At 53.9% G+C, this 18,798-nt stretch overlaps 2 protein-coding genes across 2 annotated transcripts in view; one reads left to right on the forward strand and one right to left on the reverse strand.

Annotated features, from left to right (window-relative positions):
- Positions 1-1,004: 1,004 nt before the first annotated feature.
- Positions 1,005-18,798, reverse strand: part of CASP9 (caspase 9) — a 47,240-nt gene continuing 29,446 nt past the window's right edge. The window contains exons 2-11 of the mRNA XM_057408088.1: positions 6,280-6,412; positions 5,475-5,694; positions 4,622-4,702; positions 4,428-4,459; positions 3,626-3,802; positions 3,117-3,206; positions 2,340-2,487; positions 1,890-2,069; positions 1,634-1,743; positions 1,005-1,297 (exon numbers count right to left, since the gene is read on the reverse strand). Coding sequence (XP_057264071.1) covers positions 1,205-1,297; positions 1,634-1,743; positions 1,890-2,069; positions 2,340-2,487; positions 3,117-3,206; positions 3,626-3,802; positions 4,428-4,459; positions 4,622-4,702; positions 5,475-5,694; positions 6,280-6,411 — 1,263 coding nt within the window. The 5' untranslated portion in view covers position 6,412 and the 3' untranslated portion in view covers positions 1,005-1,204. The remainder of the gene's footprint in view (positions 1,298-1,633; positions 1,744-1,889; positions 2,070-2,339; positions 2,488-3,116; positions 3,207-3,625; positions 3,803-4,427; positions 4,460-4,621; positions 4,703-5,474; positions 5,695-6,279; positions 6,413-18,798) is intronic.
- On the forward strand, positions 6,554-18,376 carry LOC130598566 (dnaJ homolog subfamily C member 16). Its single transcript, XM_057408082.1, has 14 exons — positions 6,554-6,729; positions 8,099-8,165; positions 9,032-9,362; positions 11,123-11,307; positions 12,238-12,342; positions 12,789-12,947; positions 13,331-13,461; positions 13,655-13,838; positions 14,435-14,617; positions 14,884-14,960; positions 15,404-15,484; positions 15,588-15,686; positions 15,986-16,156; positions 17,029-18,376. Exons 1-14 carry the CDS (start codon positions 6,563-6,565, stop codon positions 17,414-17,416), a joined length of 2,328 nt encoding a protein of 775 aa, XP_057264065.1. The 5' UTR covers positions 6,554-6,562; the 3' UTR covers positions 17,417-18,376.

Genomic DNA, 18,798 nt, shown 5'->3' on the forward strand with positions numbered 1-18,798 from the left:
AGCGAGGCCAGCAGGGTGCCTTTGGGGTGTGTGAATCCCTAGGGTGGCTGTGTGAGCATCCAGCACGCCCGAGGGACAAGTGGGGTGTGCTGGGGCTGTACTGTGTCAGGGGGACACAAAGCACCATGGTGTGGCTGCTGGAACTGCCCATGTGTCTGTAATGCTGACAGAAGGCGACCCCTGTAAACCACATTGGGTAGAGGAGCGGCCCAAGTTGATATTGATATCCACAGGTGATTCCCAAAGCCTCCCTCGCTCCCCCAGCAGCATGGAGGCACAGGGGCACAGCACAAGCTGCCTTTGCTGTGCTGAAGCAGACCAGGACTGTGAAATGCCCCATGCAATTGGGGGGCACCCATCAGCTCTCCATCCTGTCCCGGCTCTGCACAGTGACACTTCCCTTCCCCACATACCCCATGGCAGCTGCATCTCCCCAGTGTCTCTGAAGACACTTCTCCCTAATATCCCACATCCATCCCGAGTTTCTAATCCAAAACTATCACCACAACAGCAGCTCCTCAGGGCAAGTGCTTGACCTCAGCTCTGGGATTCAGAGGGATCCTCATCAGGTTCCTCTGTAAGTTTGCATTAATGCCAATTGCCTCAAGAGGACACTCGCTGCCTTCTCGCCACGTGTGAAACGCTCCCAGTAGCAGCAGGAAGATGAACATTTACATGAATGAGGCTTTTCTTGCTCTTCCCCTTTCAGAGAAGCCTTTGGGAGATGCTGAGCTGGCACTCACAGCACAGAACAGACGAGGAAACACAAAGGATTTTCTTGCCTTGTCCATCGTGTTTTATTGGAAATTTCAATTACAAAAATCATTCCGTGCCACTTGTGCCAGACTTTGATCCCATCAGTTTGTTTTCCAGGCAGAGAAGGCCACAAGTTTGGCAGTCACTAAACAAAATACCCTGAGGCTGAGCACAGGCGCATTGCAGCGAGCTGGAGGTGCTCTCCTCTGCGAGCACAGAGGCTCTGGGCCAGCACGTGCTGCCCCTGCTCCATCCATACCATTTCCCATCAGCACGGCGCCAGTCTCCATCTCCTCCCTGTTTCACAGCATTCACAGGTGACATTTCTCAAGACAAACATCTCGACAGACAGAGATGACACCGGGAGCATGGATGCAGTCCTGGTGGGAGCAGGTTTCCTCTGGCTGCAGGGGAAGCAGCTCTGGAGCTTGGCAGGATCCTCAGAGCATCATTTGCACTTGAAGAAGAATTTTTTACGAAGGAAGTTGAAGCAGCCTGGGATCTGCTTGTACTTCCCCTTGGCAGAGACAGCATTGGCCACCTGAGAACAGGAGGAGAGTGGATGAGGAGCAGGAAGGACAGGGAACTCAGGGATGCGTGGAGAACTCAAAGCAGCTTCCAGTGTCTGAAGGGGGCTACAAGGATGCTGGAGAGGAACTCTTCATCAGGGACTGGAGCAATAGGACAAGGGGTGATGGGTACATATGTACCATAGCGAGTACCATTAGGAGTACCACAGAGTGCAAGCGAGCACCATGGACATCTCCAGGAACAGGAGAACCAGCAGGACTTCCCCAAGGGCGTGATCTGCCTGGACACATGGCAGCAAGCTTGTAACAGTGACCCAAGTTCCACGAGCTTGGACTTTGACACTCACCCGCAGTAACATGTTCAGCAGGTCTTCCGAAGGGGCATATTGCTCCAGCACACTGTCCAGGGTTTCCACATACCAGGAGCCACTCGACACCTCTCTCCAGGAGACAAAACCTGCAGAGGAAGAATGAGAACATCACTGCCAAAGACAGTTTTATGTTCTCGTCTCACTCAGTTCCTGCCATCTCCAATTGCCCCAAACCTCCCCCAACTTTGGCTACAAATCTCCAACATTTGGCCAGTTCCTCTGGGGATCTCACCTGGAAAAGTTGAGTAGGAGACCAAGATGTCACTGGGAGTGGGCAAACTGGCTACAGCATCTGGCTCATCCGTGTTACCTGATGGAGCCTGGAAAGGAGTCGCATCCGACTCCACAGAACCTCCGGGAGCTTCATCTCCAGGTGAACTGGAATCCACTACAAAGCCTCGATCTCTCTGCTCTGCGAAAGGCAGGAACAAGTCAGTTCCCAATGTTCATATTACTCAATTGGTCAATGGTGAGACGACTGGAGGCCAGGAGGATGATCAGGGGGTGGAGTAGCTCCTGTATAGAGACAGGCTGAGAACACTGGGGCTGTTCAGCCTGAAGAAGAGAAGCTGTGTGGAGACCTCAGAGCAGCTTCCAGTGTCTGAAGGGGGATCCAAGGGTGGCTGAGAGGGACTACCAGAGCCAAAACAAATGCGCTACCAGCGCCAAAACAAAGATTCACCTCCACCACAGGCTTGGATGAAGAAGAGTTTGGGTTTTCCTCTCAGACTCGGGCAATTGGACCCATTGAAATAGTTCACAATCTTTTCTATTGGAATTGGTTTTCCATCTGTTCCATAAACGCCTCCGGGGAACTGAACATGGCTCGTCTGCAAGAGGAAAATCCAGGAGCTAGGAATGCAGAAGGGGAGGCCAGCTCCGAGGGAACCCATCTCTGATGGGTGCTCTGCAGCCTGAAGTTCCCAGAACACATTTGCTCCTTGTCAGGGTGAGGGGACAGCCCAGCATTGTCTGAAACATGCTAACACCCATCGTCCTGTTGCCCAACTCCTATCCCACCTCTTCCAGCAATGGGGTTTTTCATCCTCTGGGACAACAGGCACTTAACATCCACCATTTTCCTAACAGTGACTCTCCCCTCCTCATTCTGCGAGGCCTCATGCTTGAGATATTGATAGCATCTTCCCCATCAGAGCTGGAGACAAAGTAAGGCCTGAATGGGCACAGCGTGAGGGTCAGCTCTGCCTCCCTTCACTCCGGGGCTGTCATTCAGCTACAAATTATATAGCCCAGCTTCCAAAAGGGAGAATTGGCAAGGTTGGATCAGACTGTGCTGGAGAAGCAGCACATAGCAGAAGCAGTTCAATTTGAATCCTCAACCCAGATGCAAAATGTAACTCAATGTGCAGAGGCAGGGGAGCAGAAAACCTTCGGAATGATCCTGTTCCCATGCAGGCAGCCTGACTAATGGGCAAAGGGAGAGACGAGAAGGACCCACCTGACAGCCATGGGAGAGGATGACCACAGTGCAGCAGTCCAGGGTGCTGTGGTCCTGCCGTGCCAGCTTCTGCAGCTCTGAAACCATGGCCTGCACAGGAAACATCACGGTAACAGCTGCTCAAACCATACCACAGATTGCTGCTGGGCACTGCTCTTATCACAGACTGGTTTGGGTTGGAAGGGACCTTAAAGCTCATCCAGCTCCAACCCCTGCCACAGGCAGGGACACCTTCCCCTAGAGCAGCTTGCTCCAAGCCCCTGTGTCCAACCTGGCCTTGAACACTGCCAGGGATGGGGCAGCCACAGCTTCTCTGGGCACCCTGTGCCAGCGCCTCAGCACCCTCACAGGGAAGAGCTTCTGCCAAAGAGCTCATCTCAATCTCTCCTCTGGCAGGGTAAAGCCATTCCCCTTGCCCTGTCCCTACAGGCCCTTGTTTTCAGCACGCTCCCAACATGGGCACATTTCCCATCACACACACTTCCATGAGCAAAATGCAGCGGCCTCACCTGAGCTTCCAGATCCCTCTGAGTCAGGACATCAAAGCTCAAGGCCCTGAAGCGCTTTTCCAGCTTCTCACAGTCCACGTTGGAGCCGTGGCGAGTGGACAGACCTGAGCCTGTGGTGAAGTTGATGTTGTTGAGGATCAGACAGCGCCCGCACGGATCCGCTCTCAGCTGGTAAACCTGCCAGGCACACACTGCAGTTAAACACCCTCTCGTTCGAGTGCCTGCTGGCTATTCCTGCAGGATGCAGTGCCAAGGAGGAACAGGAGTCCTTAAAGCACCTCAGTTCACAGCTTTTTCATCTCTCCAAGCCTAAGTATGGATAAGAGGCTCCATGCTGCAGGCACACGTTGTTATCAGCAGTAGGGAATGCAAAACCACCCACCAAATAGGGTGGAAATTTGTGGAAAGCAGCTGCTTCTTCACCGAGTCTCCAATGGCAAGCTGAAGCTTCTAGAGGGTATTTTTTAGGCATTGTCATCAAATGTGACCACAACAGCCCATGTGAGGAGCTGAGAATGGGGTAGAAAAATCTCCCCCAGACTCATCTTTACCATCAACAGCAGCACCACAGGAATCTCATGAGGGCTACCCTCAGCCCTATGCTTCCAAAGTCTAAACAGAATCCGTGACAGGATCATCAGGTTGGATGCTCCAGATCCCTGAGCATCCTTGTGACCCTGAGCAATGGCTCAGATGACACAGAGCAAGAACCAGCTATCCCAGGGTTATTTCCTGGCAGCCACCCACAAGGCCCAAAGCCTTTGCTTAATAGCGAATGTTTTCAGCCCAACCAAATACTGACCAGATCGCGGTTCCACTTGTCAACAGCCAAACCTACAACACAACAGACACAGGACTTAGCTCTCCCACACTCCACAGCCAGCTGTTGTCCACCTTCCTCCCAATATCCACATCGTTCCTTCCCTGTCGGCCCTGACACATTGGTGATGTGTATGAATTCCCTGGCCCTCCGGAACAGCCTGGGCCATGGCTTACCCCGGACTGGCACAGGAGGTACCCGTGGTCTTTCACTCTCTGCTTGCACCGGGATGGACAAATGTTCTGGAAGGTTCACATCTGTAAAGACAGAGATCAGGCAGATCTCACTTCTCCCCCTTCTGACTTCATGATACAAGTAAGCAACCCAGGGTCCCCAAAAGGACCCTGCTGTGATGCCGCAAGGTCACATCACATCTGTTTTCCCTTTGCAGGGTTTCACAGACTCAAGTTTCTTCTCACAACTACACAAGCTGGATCCCCACGCAGATACAGAGGTGCACAAGGTGGTGAGGACATGGCAAAATCCATTCTCACCAAGGTACTGGGGAAATCCTGTGCAAAACCACAGACAAGGGTGCGTGGCAGCAGGTTGAGGTGATCCTCCCTCTCTACTCAACCCTGATGAGGCCACATCTGGAGTCCTGAGTCCAGCTCTGGGCTCCTGAGTACAAGAAAGACAAGGAGCTACTGGAGAGGGTCCAGCCGAGGCCACAAGGATGCTCAGGACTCTGGAGCATCTCTCTCATGAGGGGAGATTGCAGGAGCTGGGCCTGATTAGTGCAGAGAAGAGCAGCCTGAGAGGGGATCTCATCAATGCACATCAATAGCTCAAAGGTGGGCGCCAGCAGGATGGTGCCAGACTCTTTCCAGTGGTGCCCAGTGACAGGATGAGGAGCAATGGCCACAAACTAAACCACAGCAAGTTTCACCTCAACATGAGCAAGAACATCTTTCCATTGAGGGTGGCAGAGCCCTGGCACAGGCCGCCCAGGGGGGCTGTGGAGTCTCCCTCTCTGCCACCCCACATATTGCTGTTTGCCCAGAAACCGGTCACACCCTCAAGTCTTACTTTTAGGATGATGTCCTCCATGTAACTCCAGCTCGACAGGCCTCAGGTCTACCAGCTGGGGTGGTGCCGATGGGCACCCACACTCCTCGGTCAGCATGTCTGCGAGGTCGCCCTGCCCTGTGTCCCGCAGGATGGAGAGGAATACAGGGAAAGCCCGCTTTCCTCGAGTCTCCAGGTCAATGACCAGCTGCCGGGCTTGCTCTCCTCGGCTGCCAGCGCTCTGCAGAGGAGGAAAACCCAGGATTACAGAGCAACATCGAGCCACGGTGTGCTGCTGGGCCAGCCTTTCCCTCTGATCTCCATGGAGAGGAAACCTCCACACAGGGTGAATGAGACCGAGACCCAACGGACACAGTCACAGATCTCGCCAGCAACCACCCAAACCCCAGCCCTGGACCCCTCCGACCACAACCCCTGGCTGCCTGCCCCATAGAGCCCACCATAGGGAGGGCAAGTGGGGAGGGAGCCCCCGCGGGAGAGGGCACTGACATCCCCAGTAACTGAGAGGGGACACGGGGCCCCTTACCCCCGTCACCAGGCTGGGATGGACACCCAGGGGGAGAGCAGGAAGAGTCAAGACCCGGGGTAGGTGTCACAGCTCCGACCTTTAGGGCCCATGGTAGGGAGGGACAAGGGCAGCTCCCCCGGCCTGGCCCCAGCATGGGGACACACGGGGCGCTACCTGCGGCCTGAGAGGACACCGGCGGGTGCCCGTCCCCAGCACGGGGGGCATCGGGGCCCTACCTGGGGCCTGCCCCTAGAGACAAGGGCCCCCGGGGCGCACACGCGGTGCTCCCCCCCTCACCTGCACGTCCTCCACCATGGGCCGGGTGAAGAGGCCGCGCTCCTGCAGCGGGCCCCAGAGCGGAGCCACCCGCAGCGCCGCCACCAGCCTCGCCCGGCCGCGCCGCAGGGCCCGGCGCTGCGCCTCCTCCATGGCCGCTCCCCGCCCGCTGCAACCGGAACCGCCGCCGTCTCCATGGTGACGGCGGGGCGGGCGCGCCGGAAGCGGCGGCGCAGGCTGAGGGCGGCCCGTCCGGTGCCCGGTGTCCGCGTTCCCCGTCCCCCCCGTCCCCCCCGCCGCAGCCATGGAGCTGGGCCGGGCCGGCCTGGCCTGGGCCGCGGCGCTGCTGCTGGCGGCGCTGGGGGCGCAGGCCGCGGCGGGGGACTTCGACCCGTACCGCGTGCTCGGGGTCGGCCGCAGCTCCAGCCAGGCCGACATCAAGAAGGCCTACAAGCGGCTCGCCCGGGAGTGGTACGTGCCCGCGGGCGGACGCACGGAGGGGCCGGGCCGCGGCCTCTCGGTTGGCAGGGTCGGGCCGTGTCTGGGGGGGCGGTGGTGGCCGCCGCGCCCACAAGTCCGAGGCTTGAGCTCAGCGCCGCGCTCCCCTCAAACGCGTCTCGGTCGTGCTGAGGCGAGCAGGGGCCGTGACAGCGCGATCCGGGTGTAAAACCCTGGCTGTGGGGAGAACGCTCCCCGCCTGAGCAGGGAGCCTTTAACACACGAGGGGGTGAGTCTCGCTGGGCAAGGACAAGCCAAGCCCCTGCATGCGAAGGGAGCTGTGAACGGGGGATGAGGGTCAAGTAGGGCAGTGCCGGCGCTTGCACTCGGGTCACAACAACCCCATGGAATGCTCCAGGCCTGGGGAAGGGTGGCTGGAAGCTGCTCATGGGAAAGGAGCTGGGGTGCTGATTGATGGAGCTGAACATGAGCAGCTTGTGCCCAGGAAGCCCCCAGCATCCTGGCCTGGATCAGCACCAGTGCGGCAGCAGGGCCAGGGCGGGGATTGTGCCCCTGCACTGAGCACTGGTGAGGCTGCACCTCAAATCCTGTCTTCAGCTCTGGGCCCCTCAGTCCAAGAGAGACATTGAGGTGGTGGAGCAGGGCCAGAGAAGGGCACTGGAGCTGGTGCAGGGCCTGGAGCACAGGGGTGATGGGGAAGGGCTGAGGGACCTGGGGGGTTCAGTCTGGAGAACAGAAGGCTCAGGGGGGGCCTGATGGCTCCCTACAAGTGCCTGACAGGAGGGGTTGGGCTCTGCTCCCAAGGAACAAGGGATGGGACAAGAGGAAACGGCCTCAAGCTGCACCAGGGCAGGTTTAGATGGAGCTGAGGAACAATTCCTGCCCCAGAGGGTGCTCAGGCATTGGAACAGGCTGCCCAGGGCAGGGCTGCAGTCACCGTCCCTGTAAGTGTTCACACCCCGTGGAGACAAGGCCTCAGTGCCATGGGTTAGTGGTGGCCTTGGCAGTGCTGGGGTAAAGGTTGGACTGGATGAGCTTAAAGGTCTTTTCCAACCTGCTTGATTCTATGATTCTGAGGGCTGCAGCAGGAGGTGTTTTCCAGGAGGAACACAACAGACACGTGTGGCAGCAGCAATGGGACGCATTCACCCTCCCTCATCACAGGGAGGGATCAGATAGAGGGGCAGGTCCGCAGGCACACAGCACATGTCCCAGTGCTGGTTTCGGTTTGGGATTTGGGATTTGGGCAGGGAGAGCACGTGCCAGGTATAAAACCCCATCTCCGTCTCAGGGGATGCTGCTGCATGGAGGGAGGCTGATGGCTTGCTCTGCCCCCCCGGGGGCACCACTGACCCCTTTTTGCTCTGGTTCTGTCTCATAGGCACCCTGACAAAAACAAGGACCCGGGAGCAGAGGACAAATTCATCCAGATCAGCAAAGCTTACGAGGTAACACGTGCTTGTCCCTAAACACCCACTGTCATTAGAGGCGAAGTGACCTCCTTTTTCTGGGTATGTCTGCATGGGAAAGACACTCAACCCCGTGGAGCTGGCTGCTACTGACAGCATCCTCTGCTGTCTCAACAGAGAGCCACTGGACATCACCAGTGTGGCCTCACAAATAGTTTACTCCAGGTGTGCCCAGTTCTTACTCAGACACCTCAAACGAGGGCAGAGCAGGTATTCACTGAGCACAGAGCAGCTGGGCAGCCCTGCTGTCCATGTCACACATTCATCTAAGCATTTGGGAATGGTGTAAGCAACTCGAATCACTGCAGGGCTTTAGTCACTTCAGATTATCCTTTGCATAAGTAGCTATTTACACACTGCTCTGGCACAGTGACTCAGTATGTCCATGGTAAGTGGTGGAGCCTGTGGAAATCAAAGCAAAGCCTTGTCTCCCAGCTGAAGAATACAGTTTCTCTGCAGGAAGCTTTGCTCATTGCTACAAGATTCATTGAGATGTCATTCTCAACGGTGCCTTGAGAAAACCCTCCATGGTCAAGCAGATGTCAGCAAAAGCTGCTCCAGAAAAGAGCATTAACGCTCAGGCAGCGTGACATTCAGGAGCAGCAGAGCATTCTTCCTTCAGAGGCTCCTTTTCTTCAGGCTTTTACCACTGTTTGTCACAGCAAGCCCAGAGGCAATGCAGTAGTTCCCCTTTTCCAGCACATTTACCCTTCTGAAACATGGCAGAGGCTGCACCTTCCCTCATAGCCCGTCCTTCCACAGCTGCAATTATTACTAAGGGGTTGTTGTTGAGGTGCTTCCCCTCATGCTTTCAGCCAAGCATTCTTATATCATTTACTTCCCAGATCCTTTCCAACGAGGAGAAAAGGGCAAACTTTGATCGCTACGGAGATGCTGGGGAAAGCCAGGGCTACTCTCAGCACCAGCATCGCCAGTTCCACCGCTTCCATGAAGGATTCTATTTCGACGAGTCCTTCTTCCACTTCCCTTTCAACTCGGAGAGACGCGACACCTCCGACGAGAAGTATCTGCTCCACTTTTCCCACTACATCAATGAAATTGTGCCGGATAGCTTCAAGAAACCTTACCTCATTAAAATCACCTCGGACTGGTGCTTCAGCTGCATCCACATCGAGCCCGTGTGGAAGGAGGTTGCTCAGGAATTGGAGGCACTGGGTAAGGATTAGGCCGTTCGGCGGAGCTCATGTCCCTCGGCCAGCAAGGCTGTGGTCATCGCGTTTGGCTTTGGAGGACTAAGTTTAACCTTTAGATTTCTTTGGGGTTTTATCCTAATGATTTTACAAATGTTAGTAATTATAGACTCATAGAATAGCTTGGGTTAGAAGGGATCTTAAAGCTCATCCAGCTTCAACCCCTGCCACGGGCAGGGACCCCTTCCACTAGAGCAGCTTGCTCCAAGCCCCTGTGTCCAACCTGGTCTTTGAACACTGCCAGGGATGAGGAGACACAGCTTCTCTGGGCACCCTGTGCCAGCGCCTCAGCACCCTCACAGGGAAGAGCTTCTGCCTTTTCTCCAAACGGAACTTTCCCCTATTTCAGTTTGAACCCATCACCCCTTGGCCTATTGCTACAGTCCCTGATGAAGAGTCCCTCTCCAGCATCCTTGTAGCCCCCTTCAGACACTGGAAGCTGCTCTGAGGTCTCCACGCAGCTTCTCCAGGCTGAACAGCCCCAGTGTTCTCAGCCTGTTTCCATACAGGAGGTGCTCCAGCCCCTGATCATCCTCATGGCCTCCTCTGGACTTGCTCCAGCAGCTCCATCTCCTTCTTATGTTGAGGATACCAGAACTGCACACAGTGCTGCAAGTGTGGACTCCCCAGATCAGATCAGAGGGGCAGGATCACCTCCCTTGACCTGCTGGTCACACTGCTGGGTTTGCAGCCCAGGACACAGTTGGTTTCTGGTCTGCAAGCGCACACTTCCAGCTAATAATCAATGAGGTTACAGGCTAGAAACGAGGAGAAAACTAGGCCCATAGATCACAAGGGCAAGGTGCTGTTTCTCCCGACCCTACGGCAGGTGCCTTAATCCAACATTGACAACCATAAGTGATGGTGTGGCCAAGGCCAACTGTGCCACCATGAGGTTAGGCCACCATTGGAAGCGCTGTATTGCTCTTTGTCCTACTCTTGGATGGCTTTGAAAAGCTCAACTCCCTGCACAATATGCCCTCAACGTTAGGGCTGCTACCACCCAGTGAAGTTTTGAGACTATTCAACACATCTGGATGCTAAGGAGGTATTTTGTCTTTGTCTCTCCACCCAGCTTCCTTGTTTTCCCCATAGCTGTTGCTTGCAAGCGCTTCCAGACAAGCACAAACTCAACAGGCAGCAGGAGACAAAGGCAGGGTTGTTCCCCTTTACTGAGATTTTTCTGCTTTTAATGTAGCTTGTGAAATACCAGAGGACAGAGCAAAAGAGGACAGTGTGTCCTCTCTTCTCCCAAGGAACAAGTGACAGGACAAGAGGAAATGGCCTCAAGCTGCACCAGGGCAGGTTTGGATGGAGCTGAGGAACAATTCCTGCCCCAGAGGGTGCTCAGGCATTGGAACAGGCTGCCCAGGGCAGGGCTGCAGTCACCGTCCCTGCAAGTGTTCACACACGGTGGAGACGAGGCCTCAGTGCCATGGGTTAGGGGTGGCCTTGGCAGTGCTGGGGTAAGGGTTGGACTGGATGAGCTTAAAGGGCTTTTCCAACCTGGTTGATTCTATGACTCTAAAGCTGTGAATTTTAAATGCATGAATTTGAATGCATCAGTTTAAACTTTCAAGGGTTGTGAGAGGAGAGCAGAGATTACCAAGGGATGGTCCCATGAGTAACTCCCAGGCAGGGTACTGGGCAAGGGCACAGCTCTTCAGCCCTTGTTTCCTGCTGGGTGTTGGGGTGACTTTCACATGAAGCCGTTCTCCTTTGCAGGAGCAGGGATCGGGGTCGTTCATGCTGGGTACGAGAGGCGCCTCGCCCATCACCTGGGTGCACACAGCACCCCCTCCCTGCTGGGGCTCATCAACGGGAAAATCACCTTCTTCCACAATGCTGTGGTTCGGGAAAACCTGCGGCAGTTCGTGGAGAACCTCCTGCCCGGGAATCTTGTGGAAAAGGTGTGCTCCAGCATGGGTGGGGTGTGCTGCTTCTGTGTGTGTGCGTTCAGCTCTCCTTTGCTGTTGCTTTGGCTGATCTGTTCCATTCAGCCCCTGAGCTGATCTACATCACGACTATGAGAACATCCAACCAGGGCCAGGGAAGCGAGGCATTCCAAGAGCTGTAATTACAGCTACAGACCCTGGAACTTTCAGAAGCAACCGTGTGACATGGCTCTGTCACACTTCTCATGGCAAAAGGGCTGATCCCATTACTACGTGGCATGCCTGCTGTTCTCCCAGCTGTTGTGCCCCATGGCTGCCAGAGCCGTAGGAAAGTTAGGAATCCACAGTCATGCCCTGCCTGCCTACTGAATTTCACTTCCCTTCTTTCTCAGGCTTACATCCAGCCAGCTCAGGTCTCATCCACCTCCACTTTCAGCATGCTCTGGCTGTGATCTGGGTGTTTGAGTTTTAGCCCCATCTTCTTCATGTTCTCTCCCACAGCCATCACCAACAGCAGCAGCCTGCTCCTCTCCTTGCAGGCCCCTCAACAAGCTGTGGTCTCCCTTTTCTCTCCTTCCTCTAGGTCAGAGAGGTACCATGGTTGAAACAGAGAAGGTTTGATGGAGCTCACAGGTGACTGCTAACTCTTGGCTTCCACCTAAATATAAAGCCTATGGCCCCAGCAAACAGAATGACAGTGGTCTAGAAATGGCATTGACAGAGGTGCAGTGACAAAGAGGGTCAGTAGGGGGTCAAGACTGATGGTTTTAATTAATTTCCTGTATCAAGAAGCACAGATGAGACATAGCTGTTATAAAGAGAGACCCACAGTCTGCTTTCTGCAACACCCAGCTTTTGGGGCTCAGTTCTGGGACAGCTCATCGCAGAGCACTGTGTGTGTCTGATGGCTCAGAGCTCAAACTAACATTCCAATTCTATTTCAAGATCACAGATAAGAACTACATCCACTTTCTGTCCAACTGGAAGAAAGAAAACAAGCCCCACGTCCTTCTGTTTGATCACATGCCAGTTGTGCCATTATTGTACAAGGTAATGGAATTTCTATTGCTGCGTTGTTGACTTGCTCATAAACCCAGCTCTTCCAAAAGAAAATGCAGTCTCACTGTGAGCAGAGGCAGACTGATGCCTCCAAACACTGCAGAGTGGTTCTAGCAGAGATGATTTGTGTCACTTGAATACAGCACAGCTGGATGACTGACTTCATTTAGAGTTTGTTCCTCTGTCCTGCCACGGATGTACCTTTAGTGGATGCCAAAGTGCGGGTGGTTTTTGGAGGCAGTGGCAGTAGAGGTGTGTACAAACCTCTGCTGGTAGTGAAACATCTCTTGTGGCACATCTAATTTGTGTGAGTGAAAGCCTGTTTTCTTTTAAACAGTGAGGGATGTTCCTGAAGCAAAATCACTGTGGGCTCATGAGGGAGAAAATGTGTTTTGCTCTCTCACACAACCACACACCAGTGCTTTCTTCCCTCCCAGCTGACTGCCTTTGCCTACCGAGATTACTTTTCCTTTGGTTACGTGTATGTGGGACTCCGAGGCACTGAAGAGTTGTCCAGTCAGTACAACATCAACGTCTACACCCCCACCATGATGATCTTCAAGGAGCACATTGACAAGCCCGCTGATGTTGTACAGGTATTGCACAGAGCCCTCTCCAGGAGCTGCTGTGAATCAGAGCTGAGGGTTTCTGACTGAGCAGGCACTGAGGGGTTTGTCAGTGGGGCACTTCAGAGTGAACAGCATTCATTCTCAGTGTGAATTCATCCTTTGGCAGAGGCAGAGAGCAACCCTTAGGAGGGAGGAAGCTCAGCAGGCATCAGCTGTGGTGTCTGCCCTTGTGAGGAGGGTGGCCAGAGGTCGCTTCTCAGTCTCAGGGCCCCAGAATGTCTCAGGGGGTGAGATTTCAGTGAGGGTTGTAATGGCTGGCAGCTTTCCCCAGGCTTAGACAGGAATATCACAAGTGCTCTCTTCTCCTCATCCCGCTCATCTCTGACTTCTGCTTTCTCTGTCCTCACCAGGCACGAGATATGAAGAAGCAGCTCATTGATGACTTCCTTTCGCAAAATAAGTTCCTCATGGTGGCCAGGCTCACCAACCAGAGGCTGTTCCAGGAGCTGTGTCCTGTGAAGAAGTCTCACCGTCAGCGAAAGTAAGGCTGTGTGGGTGTCGCATGTCCCCTGTTTTGTTCCTGAAGCTCTGAGTCTGCTCCTAAAGCCTCCAGGATCCACATTGTTCGATGGGGTTCTGGCTTATCGGGATCATTCCAGGTAGCAGAAAGGGGACAGTTGTTTCCTCTCACATCCAGAATGATTCCTAATCCTCCATCTCCTTGTGTTGTCTAGGCACTGCGTGGTCCTGCTTACTGGAGAAGGAGAAAAGTTTGCTGAGGCTTATGAAGCATTTTTGAGTTTTGCTGTGGCCAACACAAAAGACACACTGAAGTTTGTGCACAGCTACAATGATCGGCAGCCAGAATTTGCAGACGCCTTCTTGATGGATGAGGAGAAGTATCGGGGAAAATCAGCTGTGAGGGCTTCCTCTTGGATTTTTTTTTTCCCTTCATCTGTCATAGAACCACAGAATGGTTTGGGTTGGAAAGGATCTTAAGATCATCTAGCTCCAAGCCCCTGTGTCCAACCTGGCCTTGAACACTGCCAGGGATGGGGCAGCCACAGCTTCTCTGGGCACCCTGTGCCAGAGCCTCAGCACCCTCACAGGGAAGAGCTTCTGCCTTATCTCCAACCTGAACTTTCCCTGTTTGTTTGAACCCATCTCCCCTTGTCCTATTGCTACAGTCCCTGATGAAGAGTCCCTCTGCAGCATCCTTGTAGCCCCCTTCAGACACTGGAAGCTGCTCTGAGGTCTCTGTGCAGCCTTCTTTTCTCCAGGCTGAACAGCCCCAGTGTTCTCAGCCTATGTTCATACAGGAGGTGCTCCAGCCCCTGATCGTCCTCGTGGCCTCCTCTGGACTATACTGCAACAGTTCTATGTAATGTCATTTTATGTAGGATGCTATACCTTGATCTGACACCTAATTCTGGGCAGCGATTTGAAGTATAACATCTGTCTTGATAAATCAAGTCCCTTTGCTCTGACACCCCTGGTGTTATTGCCTCATCCAGGTGGTCATTTTGGAGAGACGCAATAACGCAGGGAAGGTGGCCTATAAAACCCTGGAGGAGGCCTGGCAAGGCAGCAAAGAGGACAACTTCATCCTCCTGGATCTTCTGGACCAGCTGAGGACAGACCCCAACCTCCTCTCCTCAGAGACTGTCCTGGCAGACTTGAACGATGAGCTGGCTCCCGTAAGTGCATGGCCTTTCCAGATGCCTAACAACCATGTTGCCCTTTTCCATGGTCCCCATGGTCATTCACTGACTTTATTTAAACTTGAATATACTAAAGCAAGACCCTTGCAGGTTTTCCTGCTCCTGGAAGGAAGGAAGCCTGTGGGTGTCACAATTGTCCCATGATCCTGGGCCAATTCAGCCCTGTTTCAGGAGCATGACTCCTGTCAGGGCTCTGGAGAATGAGTTTGTCATTTGCTTTTTCCTTTATCCTTGTTAAACAGATGTTCCTTATCCGATGGCTCTACTCCACACTGGACTATCTCTCAGACTGCTGGGATAGTTTGTTCCACAGTAACTGGTATGGACTGAGCATTAACTCTCAACAGGGAGTGGGATTGTGGTTATCTGGCTCAGCTGCATAGGAGAAGCAGGTTCTTAGTAACAGAAAGGAAACACATCAAAACACCCAGGGACCTGTCTTCTTGAGATGCAGCTGAAGGGCAGTGATGCTACAGTGACATCAGGTTCTGCCTTGATTGCTGGGTACTTCAGCCTCAAGGCCGAGCGAGCATAGACGTGATGCATCTGTTGTTTTCACCTCTGCCCTGTCACCTTCTTTAAAATGGATCCATTTTGATCCTCCTTAGGGGTGGGAGCAGGACAGAGCTCAAAATCCTGCTTGTCTTTAAGACCCCAGGAAAGAAGCCAAGGCTCTGGGGGAAGCTGCACAGTATTACTTGGGGTAGAGAGGATTTCGTGCCACTCGCAGACCTGATTGCTGTTTGCACATCTTCCCCTCAGGCGAGAAATGATGCCGCTGCTGTCCCTGCTCTTCTCTGCGCTCTTCATCCTCTTTGGCACTGTTATTGTTCAGGCTTTCAGGTGAGTGCACACCAGAAGGCTCCCAGGGATCTTGGAGTCCAGCCACGAGCAGCTCAGTCTGATCTGGTGCCTTAAACACACTCAAGATCATCTTCTTCTGCAGCGATTCCAGTGACACAAGGGACAGTCCTCCCTCAGAGAAAGAAGAAACCGCAGCAAAGACCGAGAAGAACGATGCAAGCTTCAGCAAAGAGAGTAACAGGTTCCCTCCCTAATTTCTCCACGTCTGTTTTCTGCCCATGCCAGCGAGGACAGGGGTGCTCCAACTCAGTTATTAAGCAGTTCCCACCACATTTGCCCAGACAACACCCTTAGGGTAAGGGTAAAGGTCTGCCTGACGCGTTGAGGAGCCAAGTCTGGATCTGTTGCCCTGGTTAAACTGGCCTTATCTACAGGGCTTATCAGGGGCAGCTCAGGACAAGGGGTGGGTTCATGCTTTCTCTGTCCTTGGTTCCTCATGGTCCCTCATTCCCCTTTCACTCAGTGACTGTTTCTTTGCAGCAGGATTCCCAAAAAGGGCTTTGTGGAGGTGACGGAGCTGACGGACATCAACTACAACAGTAACTTGGTTCGCCTCAGGCCGGGTCACATGAATGTGGTCTTGATCCTGTCCAACTCAACCAAAACTGCCCTCCTTCAGAAGTTTGCCCTGGAAGTCTACACGTTCACAGGGTAGGCTGGGGCCCTTGCCCACGTTTCTGCTACTGTTTTAACACCTTGCATAGGGCTGCCCTGAGGCCATGGCAGGAGTGGTGTCAGCTCACCCGTCAGGAGGGATCTTGGTGCTGGCTGTGCTCTTTAGTGGCCTCAAGCTGAGGAAAACCAAGTGGCCTTTCCGGCCTGTACTCGGCAACGGTGACAGGACAGGTCTGGCACTGCCACCACCTTGGGCATGCCCATGTTTCAGTGAATGGAGAGCATGAGAGTGCCACACACCAGGCAGTTGTCAGCTGTGCGGAGCCAGGGTGGAAAAGGAGCTGCAGCACCACAGCCCTGCGCCTGCCCTTGGTGACAAAAGCTGTTCCTGTTACCTGTCCAGCAGGAACGTGGCCTGGCTCAGGAGGTGTGCTCATCCCTCTTCTCTGAGTGACTGGGGTGTTTCCAGAGAAGGGCAACGGAGCTGGGGCAGGGCCTGGAGCACAAGTGTGATGGGGAAGGGCTGAGGGACCTGGGGGGTTCAGTCTGGAGAAGGCTCGGGGGGGACCTGATGGCTCCCTACAAGTGCGTGACAGGAGGATGGAGCCAGGAGGGGCTGGGCTCTGCTCCCGAGGAACAAGGGATGGGACAAGAGGAAATGGCCTCAAGCTGCACCAGGGCAGGTTTAGATGGAGCTGAGGAACAATTCCTGCCCCAGAGGGTGCTCAGGCATTGGAACAGGCTGCCCAGGGCAGGGCTGGAGTCACTGCCCCTGTAAGTGTTCACACCCCATGTAGCCAAGGCCTCAGTGCCATGGGTTAGTGGTGACCTTGGCAGTGCTTGGACTTGATCTTGAAGGTCTTTTCTAATCCAGTTGATTCTATGATTCTCCTCTGCATTTCCCACAGGAGCAGCTCTCTTCACTTCTCCTTCCTCAGCCTGGACAAGCACCGGGAGTGGCTGGAATACCTGCTAGAGTTCGCCCAGGATGCGGCCCCCATTCCAAACCAGTACGACAAGCATTTCCTGGAGCGCGACTATACGGGCTACGTCCTGGCTCTCAACGGCCACAAGAAATACTTCTGCCTTTTTAAGCCTCACAGATCAGGGGATGAGGGGGGGTCACCTGAGGATTACAATTCCTCACTCCACGCAGAAGCCAGAGGGAAATCCTCCTGCAGCCCAGGATCTAGATCCATTAAAACCAAATTACACAAATTGTCCTTTTGGATGGAACGCCTCCTCGAGGGTTCCTTACAGAGGTTCTATATCCCCTCGTGGCCAGCACTAGACTGAGGGATCTTAAAGAGGTTCTAACAGACTTCTTATGAAGACAACGAGGGACAGCTCTCTCCAGTGATCCACAGCCAAGTGTGATGAATGGACCTTAGGGTTTAGATGAACTCCTCCTAGGGCCACCGACTAGAACATACCTCCCCACGTCCAGAGCCCAGGAGCACAGCCAAGTGCACTGAACCTCTCTCCACTAAGTCGGCGTGCATTTGGACACCATCCTACTGAAGAGCCAAGAAGTCCATTTATCCCCTTCTTGTCCCGGATTATCCCAGATCCACCTCTCATTTTACCTCGGATGAATTAAAACCCGCAAAGACTTCTTGGCCACAGCGATTCAGGCCGGACCGAACGCGGCTGGTGACACGGGCCAGGTCGTGGTTCTCTTTCCCCTTCCCCATGTGCTTAGCCTGTGGTGCATGGTGTAACACTGGCAAGACCCTGCAGACCCTCCTGGGCCCTGCCCTTCCAAAAGGCCTCCTCCCACCAGGCGGTCCTACTTTCTCAGCTTTCCCTGTGGTAAGTGATGTAGAGTACGGTCGGGAGCATCTCCCTCGTAGCAAACCTTTAGCTGGGACTCACCTGTGGTGTGTGGTGCAGGCTAGTAGGTGATCTGCATGTTTTCATGCTCCTCCTTGTGTCATAGTTCTGCGTGCTGCTTCACCAGCCAAACCCAACCTGGGGAGGGAAGGAAGGGGTTTTGCACGGCCATACAGACTGTCCAAGTGTTGAGCCATTTAAATGTCACATTGATTTTTTCAATGCCTTTCTGCTTCTGTCGACTTTAGATGATGTATCCCAGAGCCATAACTTTACCTGCATCTTCAGATCGTAGGCATGAGCTGCTATGAGCCAGTAGATGTGTAAAAGAAACTCTCCTTAGCTGCCAGGGATTTGGGCCGGGCTCCTTCCAAACACTCCTATGTCTGTAGCACAACCTGACCCATCTTTGTGTCAAGGAACCTGCTCCTTTGACAGCTGTGTTCTTGAAATATTGCCCCAAAGTGCTGTATCGTCAGACTGTCATGTACGTGTGACGCTGCTTTTGGTTTACATGTGGGTTTCAGACTCTTGCTTTCAGCCTTTCACCTATTTCTTTCTTGCCACAAGCCTTTGTTCTTTACACCCCTGCTGCTGCCTTGGCTTCTTCTTAGGTTTGCATGAGGGGGTTGGTGTCTTCTGGAAGTCACAGGGCTCTGTGAAGCCAGAGCAGCCGAAAACACAGGGTTTGGGTTACGCTTTGCTCCGACAGCAGGAAAGAGCAGCCCTTGGTAAGGCAGAGGGAAGGTGAGCAGCAGCCCTGGTGCGACAGCGTCTGCTCCCCCCAGCAGCATCCTTTTTCTTTGCATCTGGGACTGAAATTCATGGTTCTGAGATTCCATAAA

Source organism: Pezoporus wallicus, unplaced genomic scaffold (genome assembly GCF_028554395.1).
Source record: "Pezoporus wallicus isolate ANWC-B61680 ecotype Strahan unplaced genomic scaffold, APGP_CSIRO_Pwel_v1 contig_13381, whole genome shotgun sequence".
In the NCBI taxonomy this organism is placed as follows: domain Eukaryota; kingdom Metazoa; phylum Chordata; class Aves; order Psittaciformes; family Psittacidae; genus Pezoporus; species Pezoporus wallicus.

Coding starts and splice junctions, on each gene's coding strand:
- LOC130598566 (XM_057408082.1), top strand. CDS start 6,563: ATGGAGCTGGGCCGGGCCGGCCTGGCCTGGGCCGCGGCGCTGCTGCTG. Junction 12,343..12,788: donor TTGTGCCATTATTGTACAAG/GTAATGGAATTT, acceptor CTTCCCTCCCAG/CTGACTGCCTTTGCCTACCG. Junction 14,961..15,403: donor AGTTTGTTCCACAGTAACTG/GTATGGACTGAG, acceptor TCTTCCCCTCAG/GCGAGAAATGATGCCGCTGC.